This window comes from Sminthopsis crassicaudata, chromosome 1 (genome assembly GCF_048593235.1).
Source record: "Sminthopsis crassicaudata isolate SCR6 chromosome 1, ASM4859323v1, whole genome shotgun sequence".
Lineage (NCBI taxonomy): Eukaryota > Metazoa > Chordata > Mammalia > Dasyuromorphia > Dasyuridae > Sminthopsis > Sminthopsis crassicaudata.
Genome location: NC_133617.1, coordinates 496,346,644 through 496,365,123, shown reverse-complemented (window position 1 = coordinate 496,365,123; position 18,480 = coordinate 496,346,644). Strand labels below are relative to the sequence as shown.

General features: G+C 32.3%; 1 protein-coding gene across 1 annotated transcript in view; it reads right to left on the bottom strand.

Moving 5' to 3' along the window:
• LOC141550620 (band 4.1-like protein 4A) overlaps positions 1-18,480 on the bottom strand; it is a 158,278-nt gene that overhangs the window by 37,014 nt on the left and 102,784 nt on the right. Inside the window, exons 11-12 of the mRNA XM_074281448.1 lie at positions 18,084-18,161; positions 11,697-11,812 (exon numbers count right to left, since the gene is read on the bottom strand). Of these exons, the coding sequence (XP_074137549.1) occupies positions 11,697-11,812; positions 18,084-18,161 (194 nt within the window). The remainder of the gene's footprint in view (positions 1-11,696; positions 11,813-18,083; positions 18,162-18,480) is intronic.

Here is an 18,480-nt window from a genome sequence, read left to right as displayed (position 1 = left end):
GCTCACAATCTACTTTTATATGGCTGCTAAGCCACTGGTCTTTTGAACCAGGACAGAGTAGCCAATGCTGCTGTATTTTGGCTAAAAGCCTCCCCATAGATTCTTCACATTAAACCTTCCTGCTACACTGTTTTGGTCTGCAATCCCCCTACCCCTGTATCCAATTCAGACAGACCTTTCCTGATATCTTAAGATGGAAAATTATTATATTCTGAATATTTGTGGGTTTTGTCACTCCAAAACTTGCTCAGAGGCATGATCTAGTATTTGATTCTGAAGGAAACCAGGGAGAGCTCAGGCAGTATCCTGCTTTCCTCTGCCATCTTGGCTCTGCCCCCAACACATTTGAAGCAGAGTAAGTACTACAGAGTAAGAATAAGCAGTTAGAACAAAATCTATTATGTTTCATCTGAAATTTAAAAAAAAAATCAGGAGAGCAATCATGATCTCAGACAAAGCAAAAGCAAAAAATAGATCTAAATAAAGAAATAAGGATATTACATCTTGCTAAAAAGTATCATAAATAATGAAGTAATATAAATTTAAACATGCGTCAAATAGTATAGCATTCAAATTTCTAAAGAAGCAGATAAGGAAGTTACAAAAGGAAATAGTAAAACTTTAATGGGTGACCTTGACTTTCTTTTCTCTGAACTATATAAATTTAAGAAAGAAGTTAAGAAGATAAATAATGATAGATATGATAAAACTCTGGGGAAAATTGAATGGGAATAGAAAGGAATACACTTTTTTCTCTGTGATACATGGCACTTACACAAAAATTAACCAAGTATTAGTGCATAAAAACCTCACAATCAAATGCAGAAATGTCAGAAATGCAAAAGTCAGAAATATCAAATGCATCCTTTTCAGATCATGTTGCAATTAAAATTACATATAATAAAAAGGCCATGGAAAGATAGACTTAAAAGTAATTGGAAACTAAATAATCTAATTCTAAAGAGTGAGTGGATCAAACAACAAATCATAGAAATAATTTCATTAAAAAGATTGACAATGAGGCAACATACCACAGTTTATGGGATGCAGCCAAAACAGTACTTTAGGGGAAAATTGATACTTCTAAAGTCATACATTAATAAAAGAGAAGAGAATTGGGCATGTAGCTAAAAAAAGAAGAAAAAAAAAGCAACAATTTTAAAATCCCAAACAGTGTTCTAATTAAATAAGCTAGTTTTAAGAAAAAAACAATAAGGAAGGCAAACCATTGGCTAACCAAATTTCCAATATAGAACATGAAGAGAAGTTAATCTACCACCAATGAATTAAAGCAATTATTAGGAAATATTTTGCTCAATTGTATGCTAACAAATTTAATATTCTAAGGAAAATGGATGAATATTTACAAAAATACAAGGTACCCAGGTTAACAGAAGAGAAAATAATACACAAATAATCCAATTTTAGAAAAAAATTAAATAAGCCATCAATGAATTCCCTAAGAAAGAGACCCCAGCTTCAGATCGATTTACAAGTAAATTCTTCCAAACACTTAATTGCAATAATAGATATAGTATTTACAAAAATAGTGGAAAGTGTTCTTCCTTTTATAACACAAATAAAGTGCTGATACTTAAACCCGGGAAGTAAAAAATATATGATTTTGATACAGACAAAATTAGAAGGAAAACAGAAACTAAGAAAAAGATTTTTACAACCAGTTTTATCTTCATTGAGACTATTCTCAGAACAGAGAAATTTATAAAAATTTAAGAGCCATTCCTCAATTAATTAATGGTCAAAGGATATGAACAGGAATTTTTCAGAAGAAATTCAAGAAATCCAATAGCCACATAAAAACATGCTCTTAATCACTAATGATTAGTGAAATGCAAAACAGTTCTGAGGTTTTGTGTGAGAGTTCACATCTCTCAGATTGGCTAATATGACAAAAAAGGAAAATGACAAATGCTACACAGAATGTGGAAAAATAGGGACATAAATCCACTGTTGGTAACATTCTGCAGAACTATTATGTACTAACAAGGTCAAAGCATTTTTTTATTGTAGCAAAACTGGAAATGGAAGTGATACCCATCAATTGGGCAAATTGTTGAACATTTTATTGTTTGAACTGTATGATTTTGGGGATATTATGCCACAAGAATGAGCAAGATAGTTGCAGATAAACATGGGAAGACATAGCAAATAATGTAAAATTAATTCAAAACTAAAACATTGTACAATAACAGCAATACTATAAAGATTGATGATCAACTGAAAGCTGTTTCCTCAATTGTAAAATGTGGGAAGTAGAGGTATCTATCTTTAAGGGTTGTAAAGAGTAAATGAAAGTTAATTTTAATTCTATACATGATATATTCATGCTTGTTTCCTTCTCTTCCTCCATTTACTCCTTTGCTCACAAAGTAAATAGGACCAAGGGAGAAATAAACATTTTTAGTTAATCAACCTTTATCTATCAAACTCTTTCCATTAATTACATTTTGCCCACATTTTATGGTAATTTTTGTCCTGAAGCATAACTTACTGGGAATAGTGAAAGAAGTCTTGAACAATGTAATTCCCATGAAGAATTGAAGAATCTTTTCAGACAAACACTGACTAGCTTTGCTTATTGTAAAATTGAATTGAAAAAAAGGTCTCAGTCAAAACTGTTGCTTAGTGTCATAAATGTCTGTTTTTTTGTTCCCCCAAGGCAAAAAAATACAATGAAATTAAAACTTTTAAAATAATTATTTGAATTTCTATAAAGAATGGCTTTTTCTTAGTTGTGCAACTATTTTAAGAAGTTTGTAAAGATTTATTTGGATTTCTAAAAGTTGAGGTAAAAAACTAGGTTTAAAAAATTACTTTTGGGAAACTTTAAAATTGCTTTGGTTTTTAATTGCTTTAGTTGTGACACTACCAGGCTGATAAAGAAGCAAATCTCATAGTTGAATCCAAACAAAATACAAGTGTATCCTGAGTTTAACAAAGAAAAGAAGTTGAACATATTCTGATGCTTTGTTCCCAAAATAAATAACACAGTTGATACATACCCACTGCCTATGAAAACCTTCCTGAAAAAGGAACTCTAAGGGAACCATTAGAAAACACACCCTAAAGTGATTAGCAAAACCAAAACTCAACATCAAGCAATAAAAATGAAAACATTTTTGAAGGTGGGGTAGAGGTGCAATGCTTTACAACAAAGTACTTGCTAAAAAAAGAAAAGTACTTTCTGAGTCAAGAGACTTACCTCCATGATTTATTTTCAGAGAGAATTCAAGAGCTTAAGTAAAACTTACAGAAAGAAACTTAAGAAACAAATGCTTCACTTCGTAACATTTTCATTAAATGGAAAAAAAAATTATTTAAGAGCAAGTGTACAAATAATTTTGGGAAAGAAATTTTTTGGAGACTAGCTAAAAGTACTAAGTTACTTAGTGATGTAGGATATATCACATTTTCAGTGAAACCAATATAACTTTGAAGAAACCAAATATGATATCAAAGTGATGACTTTATAGAAAAATATAGGGAATTAATTTTCTGATAAGTTTAGAAGAACAATTAGGAAATTAGTGGTATTTTTTGGGGAAATTTAAGAAATAGTAAAGGTACCTATTCTACATAGGACTTCTTAAACTTTTTCTCCTCATGACCTCTTTTGGCCTGAGAAATTTTTATATGACTATGTATTTTACATGTAAAATAGGTATACAAATTAAACATTTACTGCTAATAAATCATAATTTTGCAATGCCCACATTCAGCACAAGACCTCATATGGCGTCTCAAACCACAGTTTAAGAAGCTGTGATCTAGGAATTTATTTCCAAAAGAAGAAAGCCATAGGGTAGTAGTTACTGAGCATGAATGTTTTAAGTGAAGAATTTTTTGAGGACAAAGGATACATGGGCATGATTGTGGGAATGATTAAGAAGGTTATTTCCAGGACTATACAGTTAGTAGCTAATCATTTGTTCAAGCTTGCTTTGTTTTTGCTTTTGAAAGAAAGACCACTTAATTTGAGACAATAATAAAGGAGAAAATACCAGCAAAAGTCCTTTGATGTGATAAGGAGGAGGTGAGCTCAGTGAATGGCCTCATTTTCTCAGCTGTGATGATTGGTATTGGAATCACAGAACATTTAAGGATAGATGAAAAAGTGGGGAAAATCTCCTGTAGTAATTGGTACAGTGACTTAATTATGCAGCAGGTTACATAGCATGATATTCTGTAAGTATTTTCAGAAGTATGTGTAAAAGTGAAGGCAATGCATATATGGGAGTTGTTCAAGGCTCTGGCTGACATGAATAACACAACTGGAGATATGATTAAGATAAATGAATTCTCGAAAAGGGCAATGTAGAGCTAAACTGGTTTACCAAATCTTCAAGAATATGAAAATTTTCGCCCATTCTGGCTCAGTATCTCTAGTCTGTCCTCTGCTCTCTTTTTTAAAGAAGGTGCCTAAATAGTGATCCTGAGCTTTTTCACCTCCTCCCATTCTTTTACTCCCATATTTACTGTAGCACTTCTTTCTTACAGTGGAAAAGAAGACTCCTAAAATAAATCACCAGATTCTAAACTGGTTTGACAGAAGTCATGCATCTAAGAGAGATTTTTTTTTTTCTTTTGGTAGTACAAGCTGAAATGAGATACTCCACAAACAACTTTATGTTTGAAATGTTTTAAATTGAATCTCAAGAGAGTACTGTTACAAGATTTATCTTTGCTTCATATTTTTGTCAATACAGATTTTGCTATTCTTTGATTTAGAGGATATCTACATAAATGTAGGCTATGTTCTTTATTTTCTCCTTTTCATGAACTAAACCTAAGTCTTCATTAATTTTCCCTTGGTATGGTTCCTGAGACCAGACTTTATAGATTTTAACACAATCTGCAAGTGAGGCTTCAAACACTGAAAAAGGCCCCACAATGAAAAGAGAGAGGGTGATTGATTGCCTTTAGAATATTGTATCTAGCAGTGATTCCAAATTTTTCTTAATTATTTTTAAAATTGTGACTTTCTAAAGTAATTATAGAGTTATGAATATGAGCTATGCAAGCTTCTTCATGTATCAACCTAGATTTCTTTTGTCAATCCTTTAAAAACTTGCCTTTTATTTAAAATGTACTTTAGTAAACTTAGTGCCAGGTGGAAAAAAAGAAAAAAAATATATATATATGCATGGTACGTTATGTGCTGTATAAAACTGCATGGAGCTATATGACTTTAAGCTATATATATCAAACATTGTTTTTATTCTGTAGAATTCCTGGATAAAAAAAATTGTTGGGAGCAGCTAGGTGATGTGTGGATAGAGTACCAGCCTTGAATTCGGGAGGACTCTGGTCCTCCCGAATTCAAATGTGATCTCAGACACTTAACACTTCCTAGCTGTGTGACCCTGGGCAAGTCATTTAACCCCAGCCTCAGGGAAAAAAAAAAATTGTCAAGGAGACCTGCATGGGGGCAGGGATGATATAGAAAAAGAAGATGAAAAAGAAGAATAGAGAAAAAATTCTGAGTTTGATTTTCTGCCCTCAATCTAATGTTCTCACCAACAGACCTAGAAAGCCACAGGTGAACAAGAGAGGAGAAAACTGTTAAGCCTGTTCTTAACAAGTACCATCCCTCCTTGTCCATTGTCTCCTTTCTTCCAATACCCCTGTTTATGCAGGTGTATGTTCATATAACTTTTCTTTTCTTTTCTTTTTTTATAATTTTATAATTATAACTTTTTTGACAGTACATATGCATAGGTAATTTCATATAACTTTTCAATATTTATTACCTTTACTTCCTCCAATATTATGAATCATAACCTTGTTAATGCATATACCCAAACCATAAGTATAAATCTTAAAGTCTTTCCAGTAATATTGTAGCTAACATGAGTAAAATTTATAGTCTGCAGAAGTGTCTGGTTGAGCCAACAAAGATGATTGAAAGAAATGATCATTAATAACCAATGATTTGGGGAGATTTAAAATTCCTTTTTTTTTTTTCTATTACCCTCATTTGAAGACCTCAGTCTCTGAAAGTTGAGCTAACCTTCTTCTCACATTTATCTAATCCCACTCAACCTTACAAGAAATCTCTAGTTTCAGGTGAATTCTATTTGATCAAGTTGGAGTGGAGATATGTCCTTTTGTCCAGATTGCTGGGGGAAGTCTGGATATAGGAATAATCTCTCTGGGGAAGAATGACAAGTCACTCTCAGCCCCTCATTGGAGTAATCTCACTTCTTTTTGTGAAGTTCACTTTTCAATAATTGTTAACCAGAGTTGATTGCTGACTGACAGAATATCTCTTGTCTGTGGGCATATAAACCTCAAAAAGTTGACCAATGAGAGGATAAGGAGTCCTTTGGGTCAATCATATGCTGAATGTGATTGATAAATTGATTAATATGCCCCAAAACTTTGTCTCTCAAAAGTATTTTGTCACAGCATTAATTTTTATGGATGATATTCTGTATTCTATAATTATTTCTACCAGAATCACAGAGCTTAAAGGGGGCCCCTAGTGATCTTCTAGTTCCACAACAGCAATTACTTGCTCAAAGTCAAACAAGGATTAAGGTCACAATTTAAACCTAATTCCACTGACTTGTAATAGCAGCTCCTGATTCCAAGCCTAATGGTCTTTTTTTTTTTCACTAGACTGATTTCCTTTCAATTTTCTCTCCCCTCTTTACTCTCAGATCTGTCATAGCACTTAGATTTTGTTGGAATGTCTTGGCTGTTTGCCCAGAATTTGAACAACAGTAGGTAGAGAGACCGGAACTGTTGGTGGTGAGCTCTTACTCAGGAATGTGCTTCCTTAAAACAGTATGCTCAGGCTTAAGCTTTGAAGCTTTTAAGTAAAAATGTAAAATATACTTGTTCAATCTAGTTTTTGATAGATATGATTGAGAGGTTGAGATAAAGGTTTTTCAACTAACAGAATAAGGTTAACAGGTAAGGCATATACTCATTCTGTTTATTTGTTTGTTTGTTTTTAACTTTGGAAGAAGCATCTTCTACAATAGGTTTTCAAAATGTAGTCCAGGAACTCATGATGTTCCAAAAGACTTGAGGTTTATGAGATCAAAACTATATTCATAATAAAATTTAAAAATTTCTAATCTTGTAAATGTAAATTTTAACCTATATTTAAAAAAGCTCTTTAGATGTAGGGATGACCCATATTTTTTAAGAACATTAAAATAGTCCTGATATCAAAAGCTTGAGAACTAATGTTAGGTATGATACTTCATGATAAATTGTATAATTAAGAAAAGAGAATAATACAAAAAAAATTACTTTTTATGTTATTGTTTTTAACACAAGTTTTAACAAAAAAAAATTATAAAGTAATGATAGCTAAGTTTTCTCTTTATCTTGGTGGAGCCCTAGCCTCAGTGATTCTTCCCAGGTACTTTCTGATCTTTGGGAATCCCTTTCTTGTCCCTCCCTTCTCCTGCTTTTCAGCACCCTTTGATGTATTGGAATTTGAAGTATTAGAGAGTAGTTTAGGTCATTGATTAAATAATCAGGGTAAGATAGCTTAAGGTCAACTATGAAATGAGTAAAATTAGAGAATTCATACCAAATGTTCATATAGACTATGTGTGGCCAACCTATGGGAGAGCATTTTGAGCTCCTATTGCTCTCATCAGCCACTTGGACACAATGTAGCTCAACTCTTAACATAGTAATATCATTTTGGTCCTCTTCAAGAATAACAATCAACCAATCAACCACTAAGCCACACAGCCTTTTATCTTAAATAGATTATTCTAGTAGTAATTTTGGAGTAATGATGTTGCAAAATGAACAATGAATTATGTATCAGAAAACCTAATTTTTTTTTCTCAGTTAAATAATTTATCAACTATGCTAATTTGGATAAAAAAACTTAATGTTTTTTAATCTCAGATTTTCTTATCTCTAAAATGTAAATAATAATGTTTAGTCCAATGTAATTATAGTAAAGGCCTCCCAGATCCTTTTGCTTTTTAAAGAGACTATCACTTTAAAATTCAAAATAGAAGGGAAGTGATTTCATCAGTCTATATAGCATCCAATGTGAAGGTGATAACAGTAACATTCAGAGTATCTCAGTAACTTTCTACCACTCAAAACAACCTTTAAAAAGAACAAGTTTTTGCTTGAGGTAGCTAATATTTTTTGGTAGCCAAGTTTTCTAATTAACAGTTTCAACAATGGTAAAATGCCAAATAAACATTTTACTGGATTCAAATCTATAGCAAGTTTTTCTCCAAATGTTCATTGATAAAACAGTTTAAAGCATGAATACATAGAGGCAATCTTTGTTCATGAAAACTTTGTTCCACCAAAGATCTACTTTAAAAAAAAAAAAAAAAGGATATTTTATTTTATTTTTTTACTTACAGAATAAAGCATGCATTTCCATAACATAGTATAATAAAAAAAAAAAAGGTGGTTGTATGTGAAACTGCAAATCTACTATGTATAACTTACTATTCTTTTCAAGCACACAAGATATTAAAATATAACAAAATTATCATGTAAATTTTTTTCTTTTCTTTTTTCTTTCTTTCTTTCTTTCTTTTTTTTTTTCCAATCTACTTCTCCTCCTTCTTCCTTTTCAAATGAAGAAATGCTGTGGGTTTTTGCCTAGGGAAAAAGTAGCAGCATCAGATTTCACCATCTGGCTCCCAAATGGGTGTGAACATATTTTGTTGCTATTTGTTTTTTATCTTTTTGTTTTCTCTTTCCTGATCTTAAGCTAAATTTGTATTGGAGATGAAATGGATCAAATTACAACCTTGTGAGCTTTGAAAGGTGGAAAGCCCATGAAAGATCTGTCTTTCTGCAGCTGATAGCAGTAGCAATGGAATCTAGTATGAAACAAACCTTAAGACTTAAAGGCTAGTAAGACCCATCAAAACCAACCCAGCAAAATCAGTCATCAACTTAAAACACTGTGTACTCAAAGTCCTGAGTATATTTGTTCATAGTGAATGTTTTATAGCAACCAATTTAGGTTTGAATTCACTCTTCCTAGGAACTCATGTAGAGGTATGTTCCCAATATAGAATGTTGTTTTACTTTGGTTCTTTGCATATTTTCTCACTTAATATCCTTTTATAAAAGGTTATGGATATTTAGTAAATGGTAACAATTCAATTGATACTGGGGAAAACACACTAGATAGTATTCAAGAGCTGTAATACTAACTAACCCCTTAGGGATATCTCATAGCAAGAATGGGGTTGTGGGAATGAGGCACAGGGCCTTTATTTATAGAAAACAAATCTGAATTGTTTAACAGATATCATTCTTAAGGAACCGAAGTAGAAAGGCAACATACTGGAGAGAGACCTGGAATCAGGAAAATCCTGCCTCTGATATTTTCTAGCACGTCTTTTAACCTCCTTCTTCTCCTTATGTCATAGCATTGATGTAGTCTTCCAATGAGAAAGTAAATGGATGCCAAACCAAAAATAAGAAAAGAAACTGAAGACATGTTGGGAATTTGTAGCTCCATGTTGGTACCCTTGGAATCATCTTTCTAAGGCAGATGATAGAAAACTGCTCAAATTTCCACAGTAGAAAAAAACTATAGTAAAGCTTTTTTTATTGTTTTCTTAGAGAAAAATGTCTATTTTTTTTCTTCATTCATGTTTCACTTTTCCAAATTCATGTAAAAACAATTCTCAACATTCATTCCTCTAAAACTCCATGTTCCAAATTTTATCCCTCCTTTTCTTATTTCTCCCTTCCCCAGAACAGCAAGCAATCTGATATAGGATAAATATGTGGAATCCTTTTAAACATATTTCCATTTTTGTCAGGTTATGCTAGAAAAATCAGACCAAAAGGAAAAAAAAAAGTGAGAAAGAAAAAAGAAACAAAAATGTGAAAATATACTTCTATCCATATCCAGTCTCCATAGTTTTCTCTCTGGAAGCAACTGGCAGAAAATTGTATATTTAAATTTTTATGTAAAATGTTCTTAATAGTTTTAACTTATGGATGGGGGAAAGTAGGGAGAAAAATTTGGAACACAAGGTTTTGAAAAGGTGAATGTTGAAAACTATCTTTGCATATATTTTGAAAATAAAGGTAATAATACAATTTCTTTTTAATTTAAAAAATGCCAGAGCTACATTCCAATATATAGTTAGTTCTAACGTGCTATTTGATTGATCTATGATAAGAAAAAGGACCTTTCTAAGCAACCAGACTGTTCACACCTCTCTGAAAGGCAGGACAAGTTCCAGAGGAATTCTGTGAAGGAATTTCAACCATATCACAATGTTGAACTCAGTCTCCTTAAAAAGAAGAGAAACAAGCTCTAGGTTGACAAGAATTAGGAAAATCAGAAAAGAATTTACAATATTTTTCACAGTCTGTGGTTATGTATAAAACAAGATTCAAGAGGCCACCTTTAGTTTTCAGTACAAGGTGAGGATTGAGTATATTCACCTCCTCATCAAGATAAGTCACTGAAGTAGTTATTCAAGAGAATGCTTTCTTGTTGAAATCAAAAACTTAAGAAAAAATATATTGGAAGAGTATGCACAAGACTATGTATTGCTTGTATTGTTTCACAAATCCAAAATGATATCTTAATTCTTAAAGGAAATGATAAAAAACAAAAAAAACCAAACCAAACCAAAACAAAAAAAAAAAAACAAAATGAAGGCTAAACAAAATGAAGGCTATAGGATGGTCTTTCTGAGAAAGGCATAATGCAACAGGCTGAAGAATCTCCACTTCTTGACATCTGATCATTAAAAAAAAATAAAATAAAAGATAAAAATAGTTTCATGGAATGTTTTGTTAATCCAGTTTTGTTTTTGTTCAGTAGTTTAGGAAAATATGAAGTATGAGCAATGATGTGCTGGTAAATGTCTAACAATGGACTCTCTGAAAAGGCATGTCACAATTTTAAGTATAATTTTCATAATTACATTTTCTTTATCACTTTTTCAATTCTAGACAATCAATAGACCAATAAATGAAGCACTAATTTTTAGCATACATGGATTTCTGAAGTATAAACACTCACAATGAATATTTGACAATTTGTTCTTTAGCGCCAGTTGGACCTGGATCTAGTACATAAGATCTCACATGAAAATTAGTCTCATTACTTTGTATCCCTTCAGTTATAAGTTCAAATAGATTGAATAGATAGTTTTCCTTTTTGCTTTTTATACTTTGGCTTAGCAAAATAATGTTTTTGTTTGTTTGTTTTGTTTTGTAGTTTTAGTTTGCTTTAATTATAGTCATTGCTTGATATAAAACTAGAAGTCAATTATTAATATAATTATTAGCAAGGGTTTTCAAACTACGGTCTGTGGGCCAGATGCAGCCCACTGAGGATGTTTATGCGCCCGCTGGGTTATGGAAAATGGGCTGAGGGGCAGAGACAGAGTGTGAGCTTTTGTTTTTACTATAGTCCAGCCCTCCAACAGTCTGAGAGACAGTGAACTGCCCCCTACTTAAAAAGTTTGAGGACCACTGAATTAAAGTCACTTTCCCTCAGCCACTTCAACCATGAAACCACAGTCATAAAAAAGAAGGAAGGAAATGAGCAAAGAGAAGAAAGAAGTCATGTAAGAAATATTCTGAAAGTAACAACTATATGATAATTATGAATTTACAACTAGAATATCAGTGAGAATTGTTACTGAAGAGTACTGGGGTACACAAAATACCCGTGGGTATTTGCCACTCACCTGATGGCTGTATTTGTGCTATTCTCTTAGGGTAAGTCTTGCTTCGACTTCTTTCCACCTTCTGATTTGGCCGGGGGAGAGAAACAGAAAGATCTCGGCTCATTTGTAAGGCTGTCCTGTCATTTAAAAATGTGACATTTTGATGAATATAAACAAAACTAAAAAAAAAAAAAATTCAAAACATCTGTAAAGTCTGAAGTACAGAGGGGTGAAGGCTGATTTAACTATACTAGATGCTCATGAGAAATGGCAACTATTATTTGATTCTACTAGGACAGTATAAAAAGCAAACAAATTCTAGAAGGATTTACATTTGGTATAGTGAAAGGCTTCTGGCAGGCATAGAGGTTTACTAAATGTTAGTAGGAGTCACTGAATAAGGATTTTGTTTCAGAAGAGATGAAGTTTTAATTCTAATTCTAAAGCTTAAAAAAAAAAAAAAAAGAATTGAGTCTATTTGACTTTTCCCTGTGGGGCTTTTTGACTCATTTTTGCTTTCACTTATGTGGCAAGGTGCAAAGCATCCCCAAATGTTTTATTCAAAGTGCTTTTGTTTTGGCTCTTTGTTTGGCCCTGTGCCACCCTCAACTGGGCTTGGTATTGAGCCAAGGAAGAGCAAAAGACATGGCTCTGGAACCTACTTTGAACTCAGACATGGTGAAGAGTAAGAATAGCAAATGAAATTAATCACACATAAGTTCATCATGTAATTAGAATGCTTTTTTTTTTTTTTTTTGCTGAAGTCCAAAAACATTCATCTTATTAGCAGATGGCATTTATATAGAGCTTTCATGTTCACTAAGTGCTTTACAAATAGTCTGCCATTTAATCCTTACAATAACTTTGAAAGTAAGTTCCTATTATTATAATTCGTATTTTAAAGATGAGGAAACTTGGGTGGACAATGGTTAAATAATTTGCCCAGAACTGTACAGCTATTAAATATGGAACCAAATTTGAATTCTTTCTCCTGACTTCAGGTTAAATACTATTATTCATTACAGCATTTTCAAATCCAACTACAGATACTTGTTTGTTGTTTAGTCCTGGGCAATTTAGGATTTTAACTTCAATCTCAGTATTATTTCATGTATTATTATTATTTTTAAATTACCCTTTATTTTTCTGAACAAGCCAAAGGGGAAAATGAAGGAAAAAAATAACGTAAAAGAAACATTATTCAGTGGGAAAAAGAACCCTCTGCCCCAATCTTTCTTTTGGAATACCTAGTTACTAATGTTAATCTTAAACATATGGTTTACATTTCCATGTTTAAATAATCAGTTCATCCTTCTTGAGCCCTTTGAAATTAGTCTTTGAGCTTGGCTCTTCTATGTAAAATTTTCTATTGAGTTTAGGTTTGTTTGAGAAAAAAAATCCTGAAATAAATGAATGTCCACTTTTTCCCCCTTCAAATATACTGAATTTTGCTGGATATAATATTTTTGACCACAGGCCTAAGTTTTTTGATTGTCGGTATATAATATTCCAGTTTTTTATTTTAGGTGTAGATAAATCCTGTACAACTTTAATCGTAGCTTCAGCATATTTGAACTGTTTTGTTGTTGTTGTTTCTTGTAAAATTTTCTCTTTGATCTGTGAATTTTGAAATTTAGCAATAATGTTTCTATTATTTTGCTTGTAGAATCACCTTGAAGTTTTTTCTATTTCTACTTTCCCCTTTTGTTCTATCATGTCAGGATAATTTTCTCTGATTATTTCTTATATCATTGTGTCAACATTCTTTTTTTGGTCACAACTTTCAGGTAATCCAATCATTCTTATGCTTTCTCTTCTTGTTCTCCAGATTTGTTATTTTTCTTATGCTTCATATTCTCTTATATTTTTTCATTTTTTATATTTTGTTTTGTTATTTCCTGGTTTCTTATACCTTCTCTGGCTTCCCCTCGCCCAATTCTAATTTTCAAATAATCATTTTCTTTTTTAAGACTCTATGTCTCTTTTTTTTCTAGTTAATTGACTTTCTTTTCATAATCTTGTTTTTCTTGGATGGTTCTTTTTCTTTTTCTTTCTTTTTAGTTTAGTTAACTTTAGTTTTTTCTCAATATCTTTCATTTTTATTTTTAAAATCTTTTTTAAGTTCTTTAATTTTTTTTTCTGGGCAGATAGCCACTTAATGTTATTCTTTGGAGTAGGAGTGGCTTTTTTTTTTTTTTTTTTCATGTCCTCTTATGAATATGAACCCTGGTCTTCCTTATTCCCACAGTAACTTTCTATGACTGGGTTCTTTCTTGCTTGCCTGCTCATTTAAAAAAAAAAAATGAAAACTTATTAGAGCATGCTACCTCTGGTTTCACATCTTTCACGTCAGTGCTCCTCTCTGGCTTGAAACCTCAAACGAAGAACTCTATCCTTCCGTCAGTGCCCAAAGCCAGCATCTTTTCTGTCCCACTGCTTCTGCACTTATTGGTGGGCTAGTTCCTTTTCACCCAGGGTGGAGTTTCAGAAGAACAGTCTGGTGTTCATTATGTGTAAATATTCCTTCAATCTTCCCAGACTCAGACCCTAGATTTCCCTGGGATCTTTCTTCAGATCTTCTCAGGATGCCCCAGGAGGAATCCTGTTCTGCCCTAAGTCTTTTTATTTATTTATTTATTATTTTTATTTTCCCTAGTTACATGTAAAACAATTTTTTTTTACATTTTTTCTTTTTTTTTCTTTTTGCTGAGGCAATTGGGGTTAAGTGACTTACCCAGGGTCACACAGCTAGGAAGTATTAAGTATCTGATATCAAATTTGAACTCAGGTCCTCCTGACTTCAGGGCTGGTGCCCTATCCACTGTACTATCCAGCTGCCCCTACAATTGTTTTTAAAACTTTGGGTTCCAGAGTCTCTCCTGTCCTCCCTACCCATACCCCATTAAAAAGGCACATGTGAAATTATGCAAAATATTTTCATGAAAATCATGTTGAGAAAAAAAATATAAATCTCCCTCAAAAAACCCTCAAGAAATATAAAGTAAAAAAAAAAAAGAGTATGCGTCACTCTGTACTCTGGCATAATCAGTTCTTTCTCTGCTCTGGATAGCATTTTTTGGCATAAGTCCTTTAGAGTAGTTTTAGATCATTATATTGCTTATCATCCCAGCTATTATATTGTACATAGTACATTTCAGTTTGTTCATAGTTCATGGAGGAATCTCCAGATTTTTCTGAGAGCATCCTCCTCCTCATTTCTTATAAAATAACAATATTTCATCAAATCACATACCACAATTTATTCCACCATTCCCCAATTGATGGGCCTTTTCTCATTTCCTAATTCTTTGTCCTAAGAAAAGTGCTACTATTAATACATACACATACACATACACACACACACTTATTTGTTTGTTTATTTTTTGGTACATATAGTTCCTTTTCCTTTTTATTTTTTAATTGCTTTTGGGATTCATGTCTAGTAGATGTTAGATCAAAAGGTATGCATAAATTTTTTAGCCATTTGTGCATAGTTCATATCTTTTGATCATTTATCAATTGGGAAATGGCTATTATTTTTGTTTTTAATAAATTTAACTCAGTTACTTATGTATCTGAGAAGTAAAGCTTTCATCAGAGAAACTTGCTTCAAAATTATTTTCACAATTACTGTTGCTAACTGTATTTCCCGTTTATTCTAATCTTTTTTTTCTTTCACCTTGTCCCTCCTCAAAAGTGTTTTGCTTCTGACTACCCCCCCCCCATATGCCTTCACTTTTATCACCCTTCCCGTCCTACTTTCCAGCAGGGTAAGAGAGATTTTTTTTATACCTATAATTAGTGTGCAGATTATTTTCTCTTTGAGCCAATTCTTCTGAGAGTAAGGTTCATTTACTCTCTTCCCTTCCACTGAAAAAGCTTTTTCTTGCCTCTTTTATAGCAGTTAATTTATACCATTCTATCTCTTTCTTTCCTTTTATCCCAATACATTCCTCTTTCACCCCCTCCCCCTGCTTTTTAAAGATATTATCCCTTAATATTCAACTCATATTTGTGACTTCTATCTATATATACTCCATCTAACTGCCACAACAATAAGAAAGTTTTTATGAGTTACAAGTATCATCATCCCATGTAAGAATGTAAACATAAATCTTGTTAAGTCCCTTATGATAACTCCTTTCCTGATTACCTCTTACTGCTTTTTCTGAATCCTGCATTTGAAAATCAAATTCTGAGACAGCTAAGTGGCATAGTGAATAAAGAACTAACCCTGAAGTCAGCAGGACTTGAGTTCAAATATGACCTCAGGCACTTAACAATTGCTAGCTGTGTGACCCTGCAGCAACTCACTTAACCACAATTGTCTCAGGGGAAAAAAAAATGAAAATCAAATTCTGTTCAACACTGATTTTTAAATGATAAATGCTTGAAATAATCTATTCTATTGAATTCCCATATTTTCCCCCTAAGGATTATATGCAGTTTTACTGGGGAGATGATTCTTAGTTGTAATCCTAGCTCTGCTGCTCTCTAGCAGATCCTTCAGATCCTTTAATGGAGATGCTGCTAAATCTTATGTTATTTCGATTGTGGCTCCACTTCTTTCTGGATGTTTGCAATATTTTCTCCTTGACCTTAGAGTTCTGGAATTTGGCTATAATTACCCTATAGTTAGAATATCAGAACAGTTTTCCTTGATAATTTCTTGAAAGATGATATGTAGACTCTTTTTCAGATCATGGCTTTCAAGTAGACCAATAATTTTTAAATTGTTTCTCCTAAATCTATTTTCCAGGTCAGTTGTTTTTCCATTGAGATATTTCACATTCTTTTCTAATTTTTTTCATTCTTTTGGTTTTGTTTTATTCTCTTGATTTTTCATAAAGTCATTAGCTTCTATTTGTTTAATTCTAATTTTCAAAGAATTATTTTCTTTTTGTGCCTCCTTTCCCATTGGTCATTTTTGCTTTTTACAGCATTCTTCTCATAGCTTTTTCTATTTTCTTTTGCATCCCTCTAATCTCAATTTTTTCTCCATTTCTCTTTATTTTCAAAATCTTTTTTGAATCTTTCATAGCTTGAGACCAATCTTATTTTTCTTGGAGGCATTGGATTTAGGAACTTTGACTTTTATCTCCTAAGTATGAGTTTTGATCTTCTCACCAATAATAACTTTCTATGGCCAGAATCTTTTTCTGTTATTTACTCACTTTCCCAGTCTATTACTCAGCTTTTAACTGTTTTGTTAAAGTAGGCCTCTGTTTCCAGGCTGGAGGATACACTGTTCAAAGCTTCTAGAGATCTGATAAGTACTCTCTTCTGCTTTGGAGCAGGAGTTACTTTTTTTTTTTTTTTTTTCTTTTCCTGAGGCCGGGGTTAAGTGACTTGCCCAGGGTCACACAGCTAGGAAGTGTTAAGTGTCTGAGATCACATTTGAACTCGGGTCCTCCTGAATTCAAGGTTGGTGCTCTATCCACTGCGCCACCTAGCTGCCCTGAGTCACATTTTTTTTTTTTAAACTTTTTTTTTTTTTTTTTTTAAGTTTTTTAAAGTGACCTGGGCTGGGGCTCAGAGTCTCACATTGGCTTGCTGAGGCAGGGTCTGCTGCTGGCTTGCCAGGATACTGGATGCCTTGGAGAACTCCCCCTTTCCTAGCAAGTTCAACTTTTCATGCAGAATTTCCAAGATGTTTTGGACTACAAAATGGTTTTACTCCATCTTTTTGTTGGTTCTGCTGTTACAAGATTCATTTTAAGGCATTATTTTATAGTTATTTGGAGATGAATATGTTTACTAGTGCTTACTACACCATCTTGGCTTCTGGAAATTCCTATAACATATAGATATAGATATAGGTAGATAACTATAGTAATAATTTTTATTATTTATTATATAGTAATATATTTTTTAATCCTGTGCATTTTATTTTATGCATTTAAAAATACCACTCTGAGACTGAGTCTTGGTTCCTCAACTTCACCACAGTTATTTAACATAATAATGGATTAAGTCCTGATTTCTAGAAAGAGATTTTGACTTTGTGGCTTTCCAAAGGAAAAACCTAGAATTATCCCTACAAATCTTAAGAAGAACTATTCTACCAATATATGTATATGTATTCTCATACTTATTTTCAAATTCAAATACTGGAAATACTAATGATTTTCTCAGCATGAGTGAACATTCTAAACAACAAACCATTTATTTATAAGTTAACAGGAGTTACTTGGGGGTATGCTATATTAATTTACACAGATGTAAATATAAGTATTCTGAATATCTACAGATAGACACATATGAAAACTATATAGTATCAAATACATAGCTCAATTAGTTCTTTCTTTTGCAAGTATAACTCTATATGAAGACATTGACATAAATATTTATATACATGACTTGATTGTGTATGCAACATATATATACATATATGTATTAAACACTTACCTGTATCGGTGTTTATAACTCATGGAACCAAACTTGCTGAGTTTTCTTGACAAAGAATTTGATTCATTCTCTGGTATTCTAAGTGATTTTGAAAATAAAGCAAAATAGACATCATTATTTAATCAAAATATCCAGATAATTATAGAATAACATTTTATTTGAGTAATTAAATATATAGTTCTGTTTTCTTAGATTGAGATTTGAATGCATAAGCTTTTAAAAGAATATATATTCTCAGTTTTAAGATTCTCCTAGAATCAGTTGACTTTTTCAAAACTGCAATTAAGCACACTTGTATTTTACTTTGGAAAAACAGTTTTTACTTGCTTATAAAACGGAACAGAAATATCATTCTGAAGTGCCTTCAAAACATTGTTATTTTATGCTACATCATTTT